At 37.1% G+C, this 21,564-nt stretch overlaps 2 protein-coding genes across 7 annotated transcripts; both read left to right on the top strand.

Moving 5' to 3' along the window:
* The first annotated feature begins 62 nt into the window (after positions 1-62).
* On the top strand, positions 63-3,887 carry gper1 (G protein-coupled estrogen receptor 1). Its single transcript, XM_010730545.3, has 2 exons — positions 63-170; positions 1,505-3,887. Exon 2 carries the CDS (start codon positions 1,899-1,901, stop codon positions 3,000-3,002), a length of 1,104 nt encoding a protein of 367 aa, XP_010728847.2. The 5' UTR covers positions 63-170; positions 1,505-1,898; the 3' UTR covers positions 3,003-3,887.
* A 3,477-nt stretch (positions 3,888-7,364) lies between these two features.
* On the top strand, positions 7,365-21,243 carry unkl (unk like zinc finger). 6 transcript variants are annotated; one of them, XM_027284984.1, is made up of 16 exons: positions 7,365-7,547; positions 8,213-8,422; positions 10,283-10,459; positions 10,961-11,094; positions 11,189-11,324; positions 11,417-11,534; positions 11,984-12,068; positions 12,298-12,443; positions 12,869-13,057; positions 13,867-13,917; positions 14,044-14,221; positions 14,300-14,410; positions 14,509-14,745; positions 14,970-15,157; positions 15,251-15,508; positions 15,712-21,243. In XM_027284984.1, exons 1-16 carry the CDS (start codon positions 7,483-7,485, stop codon positions 15,865-15,867), a joined length of 2,439 nt encoding a protein of 812 aa, XP_027140785.1. In that variant the 5' UTR covers positions 7,365-7,482; the 3' UTR covers positions 15,868-21,243. The 6 variants fall into 6 exon arrangements, with proteins under 6 accessions (XP_027140785.1, XP_027140787.1, XP_027140784.1 ...); XM_027284983.1 differs by having other exon boundaries at positions 7,366-7,547; positions 12,298-12,452; XM_010730541.3 differs by having other exon boundaries at positions 7,367-7,547; positions 12,298-12,452; positions 14,321-14,410.
* Positions 21,244-21,564: the final 321 nt, after the last annotated feature.

Raw genomic sequence — 21,564 nt, forward strand, 5'->3', positions numbered from 1 at the left:
TCATCTCTTGCCTTTCTGTCTCTCCCGCCCTCCCCTCCTCTCCAGACAGGGTTGGGCCAAACAGCAGGTGGTGCAGAAGAGAAGACCGGACATGGGATTTACAAATCTCTGTATCTCTGACTTCTGTACCGGACAAGCATGGAGGAACATCAAATCCCAAATTTAAAAAAGTAAGTGCTGCTTTCGATTCCCACATCACTGCTCATATTTATAGTTCTTCAGAGTAATTTATGTGTTTTATGTATGCCTTGAAAAACAAGCACAGTTTGCAGTAAAAATTTAAGGTGATTGTTAATTCAGATTTAATATGGTCTCTGTTAAATATCAGTGAAGATGGGGCAGCCCCTCATGTCGTGTGAATTCACTTGCATAATGAGTTAGATATTATGTCATCAACCAGCTCTTTATTTTGCTCCCTACATGTCTGGAGTGGCGGATTGTAGTTTCATGGAGAGCGCTTTGACATAATTTCACTGACTTTGATAGAAAATTTGCAAATCAAAACATCAGAGAGAGAGAATGGAAGAGATGTTTCCCGTCTCTGTATTACAAAAGGATAACTTAGAAATCAGATATCAAACAGAGTAAACTAAATGTTTCAGTTATAAGAAGATAATTTCTCTGAATATTGTTTTTTATTAAAACAATATTTGACTATACAGTAAATAATACAATGCTAAAAAGATGAATCATGAACTAGTTCAGGTCATTACTTATTTCTTGTACTTCTGTAGGATTGTAAATATTTTTTATTGGAATGTTTGCTTTAAAATAATTATTTTAAAAATACAACAGAAATTTGTGAGATTTCTAGCCTATGCATGCTGTATATGTGTTCATCTTTGCTGTGAAGTCTACTGTCAGTAACAATTAAAAAGGTTTCCTCTGCTGGAAATAAAACCCTAAAGGCTGCAAATGTTTGCTAAAGTCATGTTTGACAAACAGATACAATACAGTCTTCCCATCACCAGAGAAAGTCTGAGATTTTGGGCCTGAAAATTGTCCTCTAAGGAAGCGGAGTGTTAGTGATTTTAAAAACTTTAATGAATAGAAAACAGATATTTTGCGTGTGTCAACTGGAGCCCTGAAAACACAATGGTTCACACAGAGATTTGATTCTCACAGAGGTTTGTTAAATATTAATATTTCTATATTGCTAATTAATAGTCATCAAGTCTGGACAAATGAGTGAGCTCAGATTGGCTGAGGATTTCTAAGAAGGATTTCAATGCATCTGTTTAAGTCTGAAGCTTGAATATTAATGTGCTTACTTAGTTGTCTGCCATGCATTTTAGACCCCTTTAAACTTCTCTCACCAAACTCGACTGGATTTTTCTGCCTGATCCTAAGTTTGACTTTGAATTTGTTTTGTAATAAGTAAAACTAGTGCTATTCCTGTGTATCATTCTTATTTAACTGCACACAACATTGCTGTTTTCTTTTAAAGTCTCCACACCTAATTCTCTTTTGTATTCTGATTTTTTTCCTGCTCTCCTCTCTACAGCTCAGGTGTCACAGCAATAGCGTCTCTGGCCGAGGCTCGCTGAATAAAGATGCACATGGGGACAAAGCAGCACTCAAATCAGATGACTCAAAAGAGGAGAAAAAAGTCTGCCCTCTAATCTCAGGACCATGGTTTAGACAGTCTGGATGATGTGAGTCATCAGGTTACAAAGGCCAAAGACAATTTTAAGACATGGAGGTGCCTTTCATTTGTGTCTGGAATCTATTGGTATATGAGCCTTGATATCAACATGGGGTCAAACAAACCGTAACCGTTGTGTTCGATGCACCTGACTGCTGTCAGCATGCAAACACAGCATAGATGATTCACCCTCAAAAGAGACAAAACTGGGAACTAACAGGGTCTAATGATGTAGCAGCTACAGGTGACTTACATGTGGCCTCTGATTCAAGACAGTCCAACTACAGTCAGTATGGAAGTGCAGACAACCTCTCTAGTCTGGATATATGTTAACAGTACTGAACAACTGAACACTTCATATGAGTACAATACAACGTATCTAATTGAAGACTCAGATAAATACCAATCTTACATCATTGGTCTCTTTTTATCTTGCCTGTACACCATTCTCCTCTTTCCTATTGGATTTATTGGCAACATCTTGATCCTGGTGGTGAACCTGAACCACAGAGAAAAAATGACCATTCCCGACCTGTACTTTGTTAACCTGGCTGTAGCTGACCTCATCCTGGTGGCAGATTCCCTCATCGAGGTCTTCAATCTGAATGAGAAGTATTATGACTATGCTGTCCTCTGCACCTTCATGTCCCTTTTCCTTCAGGTCAACATGTACAGCAGCATCTTCTTCCTCACATGGATGAGCTTTGACCGATACATTGCCTTGGCTAGCTCCATTAGCAGCAGCCCAATGAGGACTATGCAGCATGCCAAGCTCAGCTGTGGCCTCATCTGGATGGCCTCCATTCTGGCCACCCTTCTCCCTTTCACCATTGTGCAGACCCAGCACAGGGGTGAGGTGCACTTCTGCTTTGCCAATGTCTTTGAGATTCAGTGGCTGGAGGTAACCATTGGCTTTTTGGTGCCCTTCTCCATCATTGGTCTATGCTACTCTCTGATTGGACGAATCCTCATGAGGTCCCAGAAGCACCGTGGGTTGTGGCCACGGCGGCAGAAGGCCCTGCGCATGATTGTGGTCGTGGTTCTGGTGTTCTTCATCTGCTGGTTGCCAGAAAATGTCTTCATCAGCATCCAGCTGCTGCAGGGCACAGCTGACCCATCGCAGAGGACTGCTACCACCCTGTGGCATGACTACCCACTCACAGGCCACATTGTTAACCTGGCAGCTTTCTCCAACAGCTGCCTCAACCCCATTATCTACAGCTTTCTAGGAGAAACCTTCAGGGACAAGCTGCGTCTCTTCATTAAGCAGAAGGCGAGCTGGTCAGTAGTGAATCGTTTCTGCCACCATGGCCTTGATTTACACCTCCCTGTCAGGAGCGACGTGTCAGAGGTGTGACTGTTAAGAAGTGTTATGAAACTGTGTGCACAAAATATGCTAAAACTTTTTCATATCAAAGTGATATATCACCCAGAAAGAAATATGACCTCAGCTTTCTTTATCTGTTATTTAGCTGTGCCTCATAGTTGTATCAGTGTCTTTGTTAACCTGCTTACTTTCTGAACAAAAAAAAAACACCAATAATGTACACTCAACCAATAATGTCCATTCCAAGGATAGAAATGTCTCAATGTGTGCATCTCTTTAAGTAGATAACAACACACATACAGTACTTAAAGCTATTCTCATGTTTATCTGTACATTGGATTGTTTTCTTTACGTTTATTTGGTGTGTTATTTCTTCAAAAAGTTTGCTGGATGGCAAGGCAGCCAACAGTAAATGTCAGCATCTACCTTCAAAGTACAGCCATTGGTCAAAGCTAAGTAATGGATAGATGAGTGTCAGAAGAGACCAGCTTTTGTGGAAGACAGACAATGATGAAAGCTTTTACATTTTGTGATGTATAATACAAATGTTCCAGATCTTTTTCTGGGTATGAGGGAGAACAGTGTGTCAGCTAAAACATTGTGCATTGTGCGTCACATCAAATCTAATCAGGCTATCTGTTTGAGCTGCAAGAGGAGGGTCATTTCAGTTGAAACCCACATGTGTTTTCACCTGTATAATGTAAAAAAAACAAAAAAACAACAACATTTATTTATCTAACTACCACATACCCACCAACCACAACAAGCCATGACAAAATGACTGGACTGCTCTCATCTGATTAGTAGTAACACAACATAAAACAGTGTAAGCCACAACTAGCAGTGACTTGCTTTTCATTGTCCCTGTCGAAGATATTACTGTACGTCTGGCTTTGTGCATTTTAACTAATCTTTTCTTTTTTTCTTTTCTTTTTTTTAAAGAAAAAGGTTGTGTGTATAGCTTAACATTAATTGGACAATGCAAACAAATGTTCACAAAGTTTGTTTTATATTTTAGAAATAAAGAAAAGCTTTTCCAGAAACACAAAGTGGAAGTTGTTGATAAATTGTGAATTACAAAAACATTTCTTTTTTTTTCAAATTTCATATAGACCAAACAACAATTAAAATAAATCAAGCTAGTTTGGCGCATTAGCATGGAATAAATAAAGGGCAGAGTGGCTACAACTTTTACATTTTGGTCACAGTCATGCTGTGCAGTGAATTAATAACATATAAGATACGTTTTTTTGTGGGATGAATCACCAAAATCTGATGTCTGAGCTCATTGTAGTTAATGTAAGAATCAATGAGTGCTCATTTAAAAAATGGCTGAGTTATCGCCCCACTTGTCAGTTCATGTTAGCATCATAGTAGAGCAAAGAGGCAGGTGTTGTTTTTCCAGCAGGGGATGAGACTGAGTAAACACATCATTTAATGTTGCCAATATAATGCTGTTTCAACCTTTTGTTCTTACCTGTCTTTTCCATATATTACACTGATGAACAGCAATGGCCAACCATAGACGTAAGTAATATGCCTGTGACAAACAAGGTACAACATATTTCATCTGCACATTTGTAGCTTGTTTTTCTGCCTGTGAGCTGATTCAACTCATCATCATTTAAGGTTCTTTTAAACAGAAGAAAGATGCTCGTTAACACATTAATCTCAGGATAATGAAATGCAGATTACCAGGATACAAATGTGCAGTTGAGAAATTTTAAATTGTATCCCATCAGAGGCTCCATAGCAGAGGTTTAATGAAACCTGCCATAAAGTTTTACAGCCTCTAGATATTTGTTGATCTGTCAGAGCAAACATTATAAATTCCTTCTCCATACTGTATCTTAGACTTAAATAGTGCTTAAATGTATCTGCTTTATGTGATATACAACAGGGCATTTTTGCAAAAACAAACATTACATGGGGATTTTGTGCATTAGAAAGAGGTGGGTGTATTATGTAGGAAGGTGTGTGCAGGAAATTTGATCATGTCTGGTGTTTTAACATCAACATATGAAATGCCATATCATCATACAATATATCTGTGTATTGCCAGCTTGTGATGGGCCTAAACTGTGTTTGTGCATGAGGCAGGCAGAGATAATGGCGTGACTGGGAAAAACAGGAGTCCAAACCACAAACTGTTATTCCAGCTGTAACAGTCCCAGCAGCCTGGGAAAGCACTGCTGAGGATTGTTTGAGTGATTGTTTATTAGAGGTCTGCAAAAATGCAAAACTTGTTGTGGTACATTATACCAAAGATGTTTTTGCATGATGTTTCCATTACACTATTTTATGCCCTATGTCATTACTGTGAAAGAAAGCATGCAGCATGTTAACTTTTAACCTTGACAATGACAGGTTTAAGTATAGCTTACAAATTTGTATTCTGTATGAGGATTTGGACATGTGTTAAGGCCAGATTTTTCTGTAAACAACACAAGGCTTTGTCAGAGCCCCAGAGGGCACAAACACAGGAAGACAGGCAAGTAATAATGCAATGAGAGCTGTCAAGTTCATTGATATAAACAAGCAACACCTAGACACCAGAGCCAAGACCCTCCAGGTTCAACTATGCAAAGGATCATCTTTATATCACACATAGATGCGCATACAAACACACACACACACATGCACTGGAGATGCTGTGAGAAGAGGTTGACAGTGGACTGTATGTACAGCTGAGACTACTGAGTAAGGTTAAAGGTTTGTGGTGACTGACGTCACATGAAGGAAAAAGGGTGTGACTTTTTGCCTTGCTTACATTCAACACTTCCTCTGAATGATGCTGGATTAAACAATATGTTTGTGAGCAGAAATCAATCCAGTTAAACAACATTATACAATAGCTTTAGGGTATTCCTGTATAATATCGTGCAGATAAACATGTTCACGCAGCCGTATGATGATAATAATAATCTAGAGATAAATCCTGGAGCTTTTCACTGACTAAATCATTAAACACGGTTGTTTTGGGGCACATTATTCTCAGTGTACTCCTCACCCCTTCTGCCGTTGCTTAAAGTCAATTACAAAAAGTGCAATTACAAAGTGACCAGTTTATTAGCTGCCAAAAATGTGATATACCTAATGAACTGGTACTTAAATACTTAAATTCATCTTCCAATTGTTTATCAATTCAGTTAAATGTTAACCTTTGATGACATGACAGACCAGAGTTGAGGTTTCTAAGTCTACCAAAAAAAAAAAAAGTTTAGGACATTTATGACAGTTTTCACTCTGCTTGAGCTGTCTAAAGCAAGCAAAAAAAAGTGAGTATCCTTAAAATGCTTCTTGCGTAAGAAAGGTACTGGACATTGTCCAGCTGTATACGCTAAGTGGGGGTGAGGCATATCAAAGTAATTACAACTGGATAGCCCAGGGTTTATGCATAATTACAGGGAAGTGCACTCTGTGGTTCTCAGCAGCTGAATAATGGATTAGACGTATAATTGCATTTGTAAATTAAAATCCCTTACAGGAAAAAGGAGCTGGATAGTGCAGATTAGCTCCTCAGATACAGAGGGAGAGAAAACGGATTGGACTTTGACATGCTGCAGTAATGATGAGGCACACCAAACATATTATATATTTAGACAATCGAAAAACAAAGATCACCTTAATTGCAACTGTGACTTTCACAAGTGAGGCGTTCAAATCTAAATGCAAAGCAAAGTCAGGCTCTCACATTGATGATTTGGTATGTAAATTATAATACAACATCTGAAGCTGCAAAAACATTTTAGAAACTCTTACAGGGAGAAACTGTTGTTCAGATTATTATACGTTTAGTATTCACATTAACTTTGCCCTTTTTTTTAAACATCTGTTCCACTCATACTGCAAACTTTAAATTCTAATTGTGTTTTCAATTCAAGTGGTAAAGTATTTCATAATTGCAGCCTTTTGTTGAAAAGGATGAGTGAAAATAGGTGTTTATTTATCTGGGGCAGGTCATTTATTCATTAAAGGGATAGTTGTTGTTTTTTAACAGAATTTGACAACGGTGCAATTGAATTTCTGTCTGCTCCATTATCCTTAGGAGAAGATAATACACTGTATATAATAGACAATAGTTTAAAGAAAATTAGATGAACATTTTTCTTTATTTCCTGGTTGTTTATTGAAAATGTCGGTGGTAAACGTAGGATATTCAACCTCAGTATTTCTGAAACCCTGGGCGACTGCCCTGCAGACCAGACTTCAGACCTCCAAGTGTAGCTTCGAGGATCTTATAATAAAGGGCCCAATTTCCTCATTGCTTGTGTAGAAAATAATCCTTAATCTTTATTTCAAATGTATATTCACTAACAACACACGAGTGACGCAGAAGGTGCATGAATTAAGGGGAAACAGGGGAAACGACATGCTGATAATAACCCAGCGTCAGACGCTGTGCAGCGCCCCCTGCATCAGTGCTCGCGCTGCGCTGGCGTGCAGGCGGACGTGCATGCTCGCGAGCAACAGATCCGAGCGCATGCGCAGTTCATTGTTTTGACTGAAAATGCCGTCGGTTTCGAAAACGGCGGCCAATGCGTCCCCTCAAACCGAGAAACCTACCCACTATACGTGAGTAAAGCTGCTGCGCGGAAAACGACAAAATCGCACGTTTCTGATAATGTTATTCGCACGTGCACCCGTGGGCGTTTGCATTTCTCGCATTCCTCAACTCTGGTGTGTGTGTTAAAAACATGGAGCTTTTCCTGGCTTTGTGACTGCCTAACGTTACATAGCAAGCAGCGACTGCACGCTAACGGGCAGCGACGCTAATGTGGGAAACGCGGACGTCTTAAATCGCTTAATTCAAAAGCCAGTCGTTAACGGAGACGTTTACGACTGTTTGACAGAGTTGGTGAATTGTTTTGAATAACCCTTTGGGTGTTATACCGTCAACTCGGTCTGCTAAATGATTAGCCAGGAACTCGCTAACCAGTCTGCTTGTAAATAGCTCGGCCTTATTTTGAGTTCCCCCTTGCTACGCACATTTATAGACGTACGCTCACAGGCTTTCAACAAGTGTTACGTCGAAATACTTACGTACCTATCTCTGTGAATAGCGAGCTAACGTTAGTGACCCAAAATATATAGTAGGCTAATGTTACAAACCATTAGCAGCACGACGCGACACCTCGCTGTTTCTCAACTTTTTTCTTTTCTTTTCGAGTTATTTCTCAGCTCACAGTGGTTTTAAAACCCGCGTCCTCATACTATATTTTGTTTTGTTGTTGTTTCAGATACTTGAAGGAGTTCAGGACAGAGCAGTGCCCGTTGTTCCTCCAGCACAAGTGTACGCAGCACAGACCCTTTACGTGCTTTAATTGGCATTTTCTCAACCAGCGGCGAAGACGACCCATAAGAAGAAGAGACGGGACTTTTAACTACAGCCCCGACGTGTACTGCACGAAATACGACGAGACCACAGGCATCTGTCCAGATGGAGACGAGTAAGTCCTCGTTTTTTAAATAATTGCCTCTCTTCGGCTTCATGAAAATGTCAGTGTGTGTCCCGATACAGCTGCTGACTGATGTTTTTGTTGACGTTTGAGAGGAGGACTGTTCCTGCTTTACGAAACAGATTAGGACTTAAATCAAACTAATGCCACGAAAACATTGAACTGGACATTTCATTAGTAGAAAAGTGTTTCTTCAGCTCACCTTAAATTGCTTTGGGCTGGGGGTGTGTGAAACTAACGTAATGTAGCCCTCCTCCAGATGTATAGCATCCAGGATCAGCATGAGACACAGTAAACATTACAATTAATCTAGAATACAGTAAACTTACATTAAAATGAATCTGTAAGATAAATTAAGTATGTGCAGAGAAATTAAACATGTGTTAAGATCTGTATAAATAGAAAACTATATATATCAATTTTTTTTATGGAAATCAGAAATATAAAGCGTGTTTTAATTTTGTTTGCACATTTTAAGGGACAACTATCCAGATCAAATCTATGTCTTAGCTTTATTAGAGTACTGTGGGTAAAGTAACGCATACGTGTGGAGAATAAGCTCTGTGTTTATTATGTGCACATCAGCCGCGCTGGGGATTTATTTTTAAATGACCACCACGAAATGGACTGGCTTTTTGTAAAAAAAAAACATTATTTTAATTTTAAGATTTAATTATGTGCCCTGAAAAATGTAATTTGATTGGTAGATGTTTGGTGAGAAATATTCATAATTTAAAACACGTGCTCTTACAGATGCAATCTCACAAGGCCCACTCCTTTGTGCTGTTGTGTGGTGTGGCACTCTCTGTAACATATTCAACATTTTTTATTGAACTTGTCCTTTATGTGTCATGACTGCACCCCTTTGTTTTTGAAGCCACTTGACAGGTTGACTCTGGGTGCTTCCCAGCATTATATTCAGTAGTGATATTAAGTTTCAGCTAATGGCAACATGTAATTTGATGCAGAACTGTTTTAGCTTCATATTTATGTATGTATGTATGTATGTATGTATGTATGTATGTATGTATATATATCTTCCTTTTTTTTATTATATGTGACCATATAGTCTCCATAGTTTTGCATATAGCATAATTCATTATTTGTCATCACAGGGGAAAAACAGTATCTTAGCGGTTTGTGGCTTTAGAGAAGTCAAGTATTTTCATAAATACTGACTATCTGAAGTCTTATAATTATAATAATAATTAATATGTGAATATGTAATATGTAATAGATCTGTGAATTCTCAAAGTTGGTGGTAAGGTAGGTTGCACATAAACAGCGAGCTCTCTTTGTGACTGTGAATTAAAAATGGCACAGCATTTAATTGAGCCCCACAAAGAAATTAGAAAAAAAGAAGTGAGATTATCAAACGAATGGAAAATGAACGACTGCAATCCCTACGATTCCTTCTCTGCCAATGGCAGCTATTTTTGTATGACCTTATGTGTTGCTATAGCAACTGTTGCTTCTCAAGAAAGGAAAAAATGTTTTATTCAAGAGGCTTATTGGCCATACATTTCTTGAGGCATTGCTGGTGTACCAGCCCTGCATTCACAGTAGAATCTTATTTCTGATTTAAAAAAAAGTTTAACTATAAAAATGTCCTCTTTTTTTATAATCTTTGTTATTTATTTATATTTATAATGAATTGTTTGGTTAAATGTCAATGCAGTGCGTCGCTGTTTAATGCTATTATAACCATATAATATGAAAAATGTTGCCTATACAAACATCCTAAAGTTTGTACAATTACATTTTGCACATTTACATTTAACAGATTTGATGTTTGGGCTCCACTACTTGTGCAGTATTTTAAATATTTCATAATGTGTCCTTTCTTCATAGCTGTCCTTATTTACACCGGACCACTGGTGACACAGAGCGCAAGTATCATCTACGCTATTACAAGACTGGCACTTGTATCCATGAGACAGATGCTCGAGGGCATTGTGTGAAGAATGGCCTCCACTGTGCTTTTGCACACGGGCCACATGATCTCCGACCTCCAGTCTATGATATCAGGTGACATACAAAGCAAATAGTGGCCTCTCTCGTCCTGCCAAACCATTCACTCACAAGTCTCACAATGCAACGAGCACTGTTATTAGCCATGTCAGACATAATGTAAACAGAATACCTATATTGTAGGGGTTTAATTGTTTAGTCTCGGTTCAATAGAATCACAGAAAATACAAACACTTGATACTAACTAAACATGTTTTGTTGAGCACTGTGCTGCTGAGAGAGTCTGAGTGAGGTTAGCTGATATCAAGACTTAAGACAAAGGGTCTCCTGAGCAACATGTTTACTGTAGATAAGATACAGGAGTTAAAATGATAAACTTGATAGTATTTTGATTATTTTCAGTGATTGGTGATGTAAAAGGCCAGTGATAATTTAGCTTTATAATTAATTGTTTGAGACAACTACCAAGTTTTCTTTAACAAGACAATATGTTTAAAGGTCTATAATTATTTTTTTGAGGAATTGGGGGGGTATATAACATAAATTTTATGTCCACAGAGAGATCCAAGCACAAGAGGCTCTTCAAAATGGACAGTTGGGATCTGGGGAAGGCATTCCTGATCTGCAGCCTGGTGTATTAGCCAGTCAAGCTATGATTGAGAAAACTCTCACAGAAGACCCCCGGTGGCAAGGTGAGTAACCCCTTACTCTGGTCACAATGTGCTAGAAAATAATAAAACATAGAAAATAATAAAATGACATTAATACTTTGTGACTTCTTTGCAGATACCAACTTTGTTTTAGCCAACTATAAAACAGATCAGTGTACTAAGCCCCCAAGACTATGCAGACAGGGCTATGCCTGCCCCCATTACCACAACAGTAGAGATCGAAGACGAAATCCTAGAAAGTTCAAATATAGGTAAGATATGACTCCGCTTATGTAAAAAAACAACAAATGGTGTTAAGTTGTGTAATTGCAATGAGTTACCTGTTCTGACTCTGTGAATGCAGGTCAACTCCTTGCCCTAACGTGAAACATGGGGATGAATGGGGCGAGCCCTCAAAGTGTGACAGTGGAGACAGTTGCCAGTATTGTCACTCTCGCACTGAACAGCAGTTTCACCCAGAGGTGAGTGAATTTTGACTCCCTGAACAATAACAGCTGATTCTAGCTTTTATTTTAATATAGTGTATTGTCAGATTATTATTGTTACTATTGCATACAGGAGATCACAACAGAGACTCATTACTCCTCAAATTGACCATTCAAAAGCATTTTATGCAAAGCTTAGTTTACATGTTTACGCAAAGACGTTTAGAAGTAAAAAAAAAAAAGAAAGAAAAATTTGCAACAGAGAGAGCCTTGATGACACTTTCTCCTGATCATTAAATGTGACTAGCCACCCAAACAACCGTAATGAATATAATTTGTAGTGTGAGACATTTGTTTTGATTGTGTAAGCTCAAGATATTGTATTGTATTGGACACTTTACCTTCACTGGCTACTTATTGTTTTTAAGGGTAGTCATAGTAACTTTTTATGTCTTTGGCTTGTGGTTTGTTTGTCTTTCTCTAAGATCTACAAATCAACCAAATGCAATGATATGCGACAAACTGGATACTGTCCCAGGGGACCGTTTTGTGCATTTGCACATGTAGAAAGTAAGTGAAAGTTTTATGCAAATAAGGCTCAGTACAACAACACTGGAGAATCACAAATTTATAATTGTAGGTTTTTTTTTTCTGCTTTGAGGATTGTATATTATTATGTATATATACTTGTGATTTTAAACATTAACAACAACCACAAAGAGTGTTTATGTTATTAGCTTTTGGCAACATTGTTGGTTACACAGTATATGAAAATTAAAAATTCTTTTAACTCTCTCAGGAATTCCCTCTACAGAAGAGACTGTGAGCTCCTTGCTAACAGTGATACAGTCGAGTTCACAGTCCCAGCTGGGCTCTCAGCAGTATGAGTGTCCAGAGTGGAACAGTGGAGGCAACTCCACCAACGCAACCAGTAGCAATGGACAAGTAGGAAGTGTATGTTTGCTTTGTTGCTGTGTCACTTTAATAGGAAAATTATCATCATTGAAATTGAGAATTTCAAGATTTACAAATGTCTGCGTTTGTGGGTATCAAAATGTAGCTGATGCAAATCAGCCATCATTCACTTGTTGACATATTTACAGTACTCTCATTTTTCTGTTTGCATATTTTTTTCTACATTGATTTGTCATCATTGCTGTCTTCTTTTACTGTTTACATTTCATTACTGCATTGTTTTAAAAGAACAGAAGCAATTTAGTATTTCAGTAAAAACAGCTAATCTTCATATGTTATCAGTCTAAAATAGATCACGTACATAGTCCATTCAGAATAATGCTTTTATATATTTAATTTTATTTATATACTTTGATAATCATTCTATTAAGATCATGTGCACTTCTCTTTCTCAGGTTTCATGTTCTAATAGCTCAACTGTAACTCCAAGCTCAGGAAGCGACAGTTTGTTATCCCCAGTGGGATCCATCAGCAGGCCCAAATCCTTAACTAATAGTAGTTTATGTTCAGAGTCCACCACATCCAGTGTCTCATCTCTGACGTCTAACTATCCTAAAGCTCCGGGCTTTGAACGTGAGGATCAGGTACACAGACTGCTCTCTTTAGCTTCAGGAACATTATAACACACAGACAATTTAGGGCTTTGCACTCAATGTATCACTTCCATTTATTTTGACTCACTGTTTTGTGTAATTTCTCATTAATTATTTCCCATGCCACTTTTTGATCACTTCTTCTTGTGAATTGCTCTGTTTTTATGTTTTTAGATCATTTCATATGTTGGATGTTCTTTGGTTCTTAACTTATCACTTCGTGTGAGTTCTGAATACGAATCAGTTCTAAGTATCGAGGGGTTTATACCTGGTTGATTTCTCCCTTTTTGAGCCATTCTGTGTGAATTAATTTTACATTTTTTATAAATCCTGAGAAGCTTGATCGAGGTTGCCTAAAAAATATGTTCACACTGCATACACAGTATTTGTAACTGCACAAAAAAAAGCCCCTTAGGTTGATTCCACCGCTTTCCGAACTTGTAATTACAGAAGAATGCCACCCACTCAGTAAATTACGTCTTTCGTTATCGTCCCAGATGTACAGTAATCAAAGGCAGTGTGTTTGATTCATTCTGTGAGTTACATGTGGCAGGCAGAGTCAAGTTGATTCTGATCTGATGTAATTCTCTTGGGTAGTATTTAACACTGTTTCAGAGCATGCCGCCAAGTTAGCGCCGTTCGGGAAAGTGAATAATGGTTAAAGGCAAAGAGTTTGTGTTTAAATCGGCTATTACATCTTTGTCAGCCTGCGGCTAATTGCAGTGCAGGAATGCCTTTTTAATTGCGATTAGAGGTCTGTCACTGAAAGTGCTGTTTCTATGTTATTTCATCATTTTTAGATTAAGAACAAAGGCCAAATGGATCAGAAATTGATGGACCAAGAAAAACAGGTTTGTGTTGTGCGTTACTTCGTGGTAATGTCTTCATGATATTACCTAAGTATTTATTTAATTTAAAACTGACTAATGACATTGGGAACTAAACAAACATCTTCTGTGATTTTTTTCTTTTTTTAGACACAAAATAACGTGTTCTCTGCGGTGAACCCTTTGGCAACAAGCTTTACCTCCAGTATAACATCCAGCTTAGCCTCTAGTATTGGCTCAGAAAGTTCTTCACCCACCACCTTATCAACGATGAATGCAAAAGCCACTCCTTTCTATCCAGGGAGCAACACAGTGGAGTCTGTCATAGGTATGTGAATGTGTCGTCTGCTTAAACCAGTTGAGCTGACCTCTGCCACTCTGTATTTTGTTGTTAAATGTCAGCCAGATGTCTTTTGTTTTCCCTCAGGATCTGCTCTGGACCTCAACTTTAGTGACATTAATGTTGCATCTCTTGATAAGGAGTTAGAGGAACAAGACAATAGTGTAGGACTGGCAAGTAAGGACACCTAGTTTGTTTAATCACTTTCAGTTGTTTGACCAGTTTGACCATTTATTTTTAGAGCAACTACATTATTTGATTTACTGCCTCCGCAGATCAAAGGGTGCTAGGTGGATCTGCTCCAGTTAACATTCCCGGCTCCCTGGCACGATCATCTTCTTTTAATTCCTCATCATCACTTTCCACCTCCCCGCTGAGCTCCCTCTCTCAGTCTCTGTCGCAGTCCCTGCTGTCTGGGGCAGTATCACAGCAAAATCAACCTTCGAACATGTTAGCCAAGCAAGAGCATGGCCTCCTGGGAACACCCACTTCCTCTTCCCAGAACTCTTTGGGTAAGCTGATAGTATCAGACCTTTAGCTTGAAGTGAGCTGGAGAGCATTTCACTTCAGATTCTAATCTCCGAGTTTTATATGGTGATAAAAATACCTTAAGATTCAAGTGATTTATTATTTTTTTAAACTTTTAAACAGAACTCCAACAAACTTGTCACTTTTATGTTTGTTCTTGTCACATGATTTATTTATTTATTTATTTTTAAACCTGTCTCTCATCTAGGCTTGAATGGAGGGGCTAGCAACATTTGGGACTTTGTAAGTGGCAGCTTTTCACCAAGTCCATCTCCAGTTTTCAGCAGCCTAACTTCCACAGCCAGCACTGCTGACCTGGCTCGCCTATTTAGAGAGCTGGATGAGGCTAAGAGGAAGATCAAACAATGGGAGGAGGCCTGGCATCAGGTCAAACAAGTCAGTGTTAAAAATGAGCTCAAATTGCAATACATGTCTTAGTGTATCGGAGAAAGTTTTTGTTTTTAATAAAAGGACTCAACTTTGTTCCAGGCCTGTGAAGCTTGCCAGAAAGATGCTCACGAAGCAAAGGAACAAGCAAAAACGGCAGAGGCAGAGCGCCAGCTGGTAGAACAGAAATGGGAGGAAACAGAGCGCAAGCTGAAAGAGCTCCAAGGGGACTTTGATGTGCTTTGTCGCACCCCTGGAACACCTCTTCTACGTAGCTACGGAGAGCTGGACCAGCTCCCCTTGTCAAAGCTTCACTCCATCCAGAGTCAGCTGCGTAATGACCTAGACCTTATAGATGGGGTAAGAAAGACTAGATCACGCACAGCATTTCATTTGTAGCATGTAGATAGTTTTAAAACGCTTCATCAGGTTAGCATTCAGTTTCACTTTTTTTTTTTTGTTCTTTCTTTTGTTTTTTTTAATCAAAGCATGCTTATTTGAAAAGTCTGCATGAACTGTATTTTTAAGTTGCAGCTGATATTCATTTTTTTCTTCCCCAACAGGTAATATATCAGCTTCAGTCAAAGAAATGTATAGTTTGCCAAAAGCATGATCGTTGCATTGTTCTGCAGCCTTGCCAACATTATGTACTATGTGAGAACTGTGCACCTAGTAAAACAGAATGTCCCTACTGTAGAACAAAAATATTGAAGTGGTGATGTACAAATACTCAAGGTACTATTTAAAGATTTTGAAAAACTACTAATAGATATTACATTTTCTAAATAGCAATGTCTGTTTCATACAGTGATTGAATTAATTTAGGATAACATGTTTGACTGACAAAACAAATTATGAAGTGAGTATTATGAATCAGATTGTGTATAGGGGATTCAATCTTTATAGTCTTTGCTCATTTTATGTGCACATTACCTTGGTCAACTAGATTATTAGGTTACTAGGTTTTCTGTATGAACTCAAATTGTAATATTAAATTACCTTGCAGTGCCCTTTCTCAAATCATAAGTCAATATCCGGACACTTAATCGTCTGTGCAGATATCTCATTTTTGGCTAAACACAGAATGCAGCTGTGCTTTTTTCCCCCCACAAACAAAATGCTGATTTGCATTGCCAACCTATCATATTGCTCTTACAGTAAATACAAAATTACAGATTATAACAAACTGTAAAAGGGACCACTAACCTTAGCTAAAAGCTGTATACACAAAGACCTGAATGAGTGCCAGTTTGTATTTCTGCCCCTGTGTTTTGCTGTTTATCGAGTGGAACCACTGCACTTTGGAATTAGTGTGGATAAATCTCTGATCTCCCGAGATTGCTTTTTCTTTACTTAATGCACTTAAAGTCCACCCAGAGCAAATTTGAATGCATCTCAACCCCAACTTTTCATTACTGTGGAAATATGTGTAGAGCCAGTAAAAGGTTTTAGTAAATAATGTTGCATCACAGATGCTTGTTTTTGAAGAAAGAAAACTTGAGGTAACTTTAATATTATATATTAACTGAAAATAGTTGTAGTTTCAAAAATAGATATAAAACAACTATGTCCTTGTCATCTTGTTAACAATTTTTCAGCCATTCTGAGGGTGGACACGTTGGGTAAACAAAGCATCCTTTGTAATATCCAGGGGAGTTGTAGCCCACTGACCTACATAGAGGACAATGATAGAGACAAATAGACAAAGCCATTGTTGATATGTTACCATGATAGTTGTTGCCAAGTCATTCCAGTTTGGGATCTCAAATGCACGGAAATCACTGTGTGAATGTCCGGTGATGTTAAACATAAAATGGGCAAAACTCAAAGCTGATTTAGCTTTAATTAAAGAGGAACGCATCAAGGAAGTAGACTACCAAGAGCCTGGATGTGATTTATACTCAGAAATCATATTTCAGTTTTAGCCTAATTTGTCTGGAATTCCAGATAAAAATTGTGTACCTTCACAGGTGCATGCACTGTGGAATGAATACACACTTGCATTATTGCATTCAAAACCATAGGGAGTAATTAATGAAAAAATAAAGTATTGTCAACAATAGCAACTAATTATACAAATCTGTAAATGTTACACATCCACTGAGGTATTAGTGCTGAACCACACTTCTTCTTCTTCTTCTTCTTCAGATTAGCAAGTGAGTTCCTCTTTAAGTAAAGCCACTTTTTTTTTTTAAACCCCAGCTTTCCTTTAGATTTTTTTTTTTTTATTATTTCAATGTAACCAGTCAAGCATCATTATTTTGACCAACTTTCTGAAGAAGTTTTGATTTCTTACTAAAGCACTTTGTTGACCTGGGACTTTATTAAAGGGTATAATAGAAATTTGCTTTAAGCTGCTTTGTAGGTATTCTCTCTTTTCTTTTTTTTTCTTTTTTTGTCTTTTTCAGATTTATAATTTTTTCTATATAAGCTAATGTCTGAAGCTTTTGTGTGTACTGTGAAACATCATTTGAATATTTCATGTTTCCTATTGTTAAATCATGGCATGGTTCTACATATTATTAAGATTTCATAGAAAAGTACTGAATAGTTTCTACTTTCATAGTTAGATTTATAAAATTTCAATCAAATAAGTGCAAATTTAAATGCATTTTAGGCATAACCAGCAGCCGTAATATCAGTAAGGCACATGCTACATGTTAAGGCTGTTATTCAATCAGTTAGTTTTGTTTTGTAGAGATTTATATATCCTAGCCATTAGAGAAGCATGTATTGTATTTGCTAAAAGCCTGAAATGGTGATTTTTGTAGGAATCTAGCCTCCTGACCTGTCTAGAACATATCGGCCTCTAACTCTAAAGTGCCTTGCCTTAGTTGAAAAGGTTATGTGTAGAATTGTCAGAGCAAACACAAGTAGTTGAAGCTTGTGCACAGGTTTCTGCATAATGTGTCTTGTTTTAACTTTTGCAGAAGCATTGACATGTGTATGACTATATGTGTATATATAAATATATGCCAGTGTATTTAGCCCAATCCCATTAAGTATTTCTGCGGAAGATAATTGAGAAAACAAACATTGTCAGTGCCTGTGTCCTGACTTCAACCTTAGAAATGAATCTCCACTCTCCCCTCCGACTACCCACCCACTCATTCCTCGGTCGTGGTGCTCTTTTGGTGCAGCTTCAGTGTTTGAAATTAGGTTTTTCAATTTAACGTTTTGGGAGTATGCAAACAGAGGACACATGGATTTGTATAGCAGCATATAAAAATGCTTTTTAAACAGTTTAGTGACTTTCATTTGTTTTATTGTTATAATTCTGCAGTGATTGAAGAATTCCGTAGTTGTAAGTTGGATTTTGCATAGGATTCGTGCATAGGTTCCTCTAATTGAAATGACCTTCTACTGTGTTACAAAAAAACCTTTTTATTCTTGCTTTAAATCAATAGAAATTCATGTATCTCCAGGTACACCTTTTGCTACTTATAAATATGGGAAGATGCATTGTTTACATTCACATAAATGACAATTAAGCAACTCAGAGGAAAAATATCAAGAAAGGTTATGGTATTTTAGTGTTTCACGATTATATTACAGCATAAAAGGCAGCCTAAACACTTCTGGTATTGCATGTTATGCGATATATTAACCAGCTACAAAAAAGGAAAAAAAAAAAGGTCGCACTGTGTCACACTGCCAGAATATTTGTATTGACTTATTTTTAGTGTAGTAAAGGCTTAATAACTTCTGCAAGCTTCGCTGCTACTGGAAAAGGTATTAATGTAGTTTCTTGTTATACATATAGATGTTTGAATGTTGTTGTGCATCCACAGCTCAGATTTCAGAAACTATATAATAATCGGTCTTCTGCATCTAATTTTTACTAAATCTTGATTTGATTGAATTATTCATTTTGTAAATGCATTTGCGTCAAAGTTTCAGTACTTTTGTATATCACTTAGAATGATGTCACAGACCTGTACTGCTGTAGATTGTCCCCCTTCTTCTTTTCTTCTTTTTTTTTTGGAATTGATTGAAGGTAAATTAATTTTTCTTGGATTTACTTAATTTCCATACACTGGATAGTCGTGTATGGTGCAGCTAATTTCACAGGATCCTCCTAGTCTGTTTTCTTCTCCCTGTGAAGCCAACTAAATTTAATGATGTCTAGTGTGATCTAAAAATGAACCAAAGTGGTGTTCTAGTAGCTGTCCAAATATGTATTCTAAAGGGAAAATCTACCCTTGAACAGAATTGAAATAATTGTTCTTGGACAGATCAGCCGGTAGTTGTGAACAGGGCTGCATCATTCCCAAAGCTCTAAATGTAAGGTCAGAGCACCGAGGCCATTCAGATGAAACGGAGACAAAGTCCAGCAGCGTGAGTGGCAGGAATTCTGTTTTTGGATGGATTTTTGCTTTGATATTTCATTCAGTAGGACATCCTGTATATCCTCTTAGTGAGTAACCAACAGGACTATGCTAATGGCTTTTGCTTACAACATTAATGGACTTGAGCCCATTGTTTGCAGTTTTACCAAAGACCTGTACTGTTGTTCTTATTTCTTTTGTACTACATTTCATCATTCATTTTATTTCAGTAAGAAAACTAAATTAAGTTTTTAAAAAAGTAATCACCTAGTACCTTAAATAGATAATGTTCATTAACAGTAATTAATGGCATCTTTTTCTATCTAAAGTTAGCTATAGTGAGTTGATACACAAATGATCAAAAATGCATGGGTCAGATCCTTACAAAATGTGTATTTGTATATTTGATTTTGTGTTAAGTATACATTGACGTTTATGGCAGGTTTGTGCAATACTGGCTAGCACATGCTGACCTTAAGCGAGGATTCAGTGTCAGTTTAATTGTTGTCTACAGTGAAGGAATGTCAAAGGTGAATGACATTTGTGCTTCTGAAGTGGCCATAGAAACTTCTCTACAACTACTGTTGTTGTCAAGTTTGTTTTGTTTTTTGTTGATTTTGCCTAACTACATAATCTCAATCACTTTGGAAACTGATGGTTATGCATTATATGCTGTTATGATGGGCCTGCAGTGACTGTAAGGTGCTTTAAACATTAATGGCAGATACAGACATAATTAAAACCGAGTTGCTGTAATGGTAATTTGTTGTTGGCCCTCCGTCTCTCTAGTGGTCTACTTGTCCCAGTTCAAGTTTTATAAAAAGAAATGAAACAAACCCTCAGTTGGTAAGCACAGCTTGCATTTCTTTACATTTCTTTGAATTTGTTAAATTGATCTCTAACAGACTAATTATATTTTCAAGTACATCTGTGCCTTTTTGATAATTAAAAAGTAAGTTGATTGGTATTGAGAATATATGTCTCTGGGACAGTCAAAATAAATAAAAAAATGTTTAATTAGAATCAAAATTGCAGTGCCTTACAATATTTTTGTGGACCACAATGTGATTTGCTAAATGATCCTGTGCATTCAGGCCACTTGAGTTGGAAGGAAAAAAAAGCTAAGCTAATGAGATTCGCTTCACCAGTTCCACCTAAGGAAGCAAAGGTCATAATTGACTGATAGTTGTCTGTCTCAGTCTGTATTTGCCATACCATTTTTAAAAAACGGAAACAGCAATACTTAACCATTAAATACACAATTTTGATCAGAATTAGTTATTTGGCACCAAAAACTCAACTGTTTATAAGAAAAAGCACCAAATAGGAAGAATCTTGTAAATGAACTGTAATAGATGTATCATTATGCTCTGCATTGAAATAGTTTAATCTATTTTGCATTATTGTTAGTTGTTGTGTTGTCTTTTTGTTTTTAATATTATGAAAATGGAGCCTGAAGATTTATGCAATCTTGTACTTGTACATGTATATGAGTATGATGTATGGAGCTGTTCAAATTAAGTAACATACTAGTACAACAAGTGTTGTCAAAAGTAAATAATCTGAATGTGGAACCAGTTGTTCCATATACTATAGAAAATTTCAGTAGATATGTTATTTTAACATGAAGCCCTGAAATATTGAATGTATTGTTCTAAATTAGATATTCAATGAATAGGTCACTGGATATTATGGAGCGCAGTTAATTCATTATGATGTAGCATCTAGTTGTGAACTGCTTTTCAATAAAATTTATTAGAACTAAAACAAATGCAAGTTTTCAAGTTTCTATTTGTCAGCATAATGCAGATATATAAAGAAAGAAATGTGTTTTCTCAGGATAATACAGTGATTTAATAGTGAATGTATTAAATCTGAGGAAACTGCATTTCATGGATTTATTTACTTAATGTCAGTGGGTTTAGACATTATTTATAGATTAAAAAATATGTCCCTTATTTTGTGACAAGCTGTGTGGATATGTAGGAAATTCTCTACTGATAATCGTAGAAATTGTTCTGTTGGTCTATTGATATTTTTTGTGTTGTGAACACAAAAATAGGTGCAAGTCTTAGAATATTAGATTTT

The sequence above is a fragment of the Larimichthys crocea genome, chromosome XII, assembly GCF_000972845.2.
Source record: "Larimichthys crocea isolate SSNF chromosome XII, L_crocea_2.0, whole genome shotgun sequence".
In the NCBI taxonomy this organism is placed as follows: Eukaryota; Metazoa; Chordata; class Actinopteri; family Sciaenidae; genus Larimichthys; species Larimichthys crocea.

Excerpts from the sequence above, each read along its gene's own strand:
- unkl (XM_027284983.1), top strand. The coding sequence starts at position 7,483 with ATGCCGTCGGTTTCGAAAACGGCGGCCAATGCGTCCCCTCAAACCGAG. Across the intron at positions 10,460-10,960 it reads CCTCCAGTCTATGATATCAG|AGAGATCCAAGCACAAGAGG; the intron begins GTGACATACAAA and ends TTATGTCCACAG. Across the intron at positions 14,222-14,299 it reads CACAGTGGAGTCTGTCATAG|ATGTCTTTTGTTTTCCCTCA; the intron begins GTATGTGAATGT and ends AATGTCAGCCAG.
- gper1 (XM_010730545.3), top strand. The coding sequence starts at position 1,899 with ATGTGGCCTCTGATTCAAGACAGTCCAACTACAGTCAGTATGGAAGTG.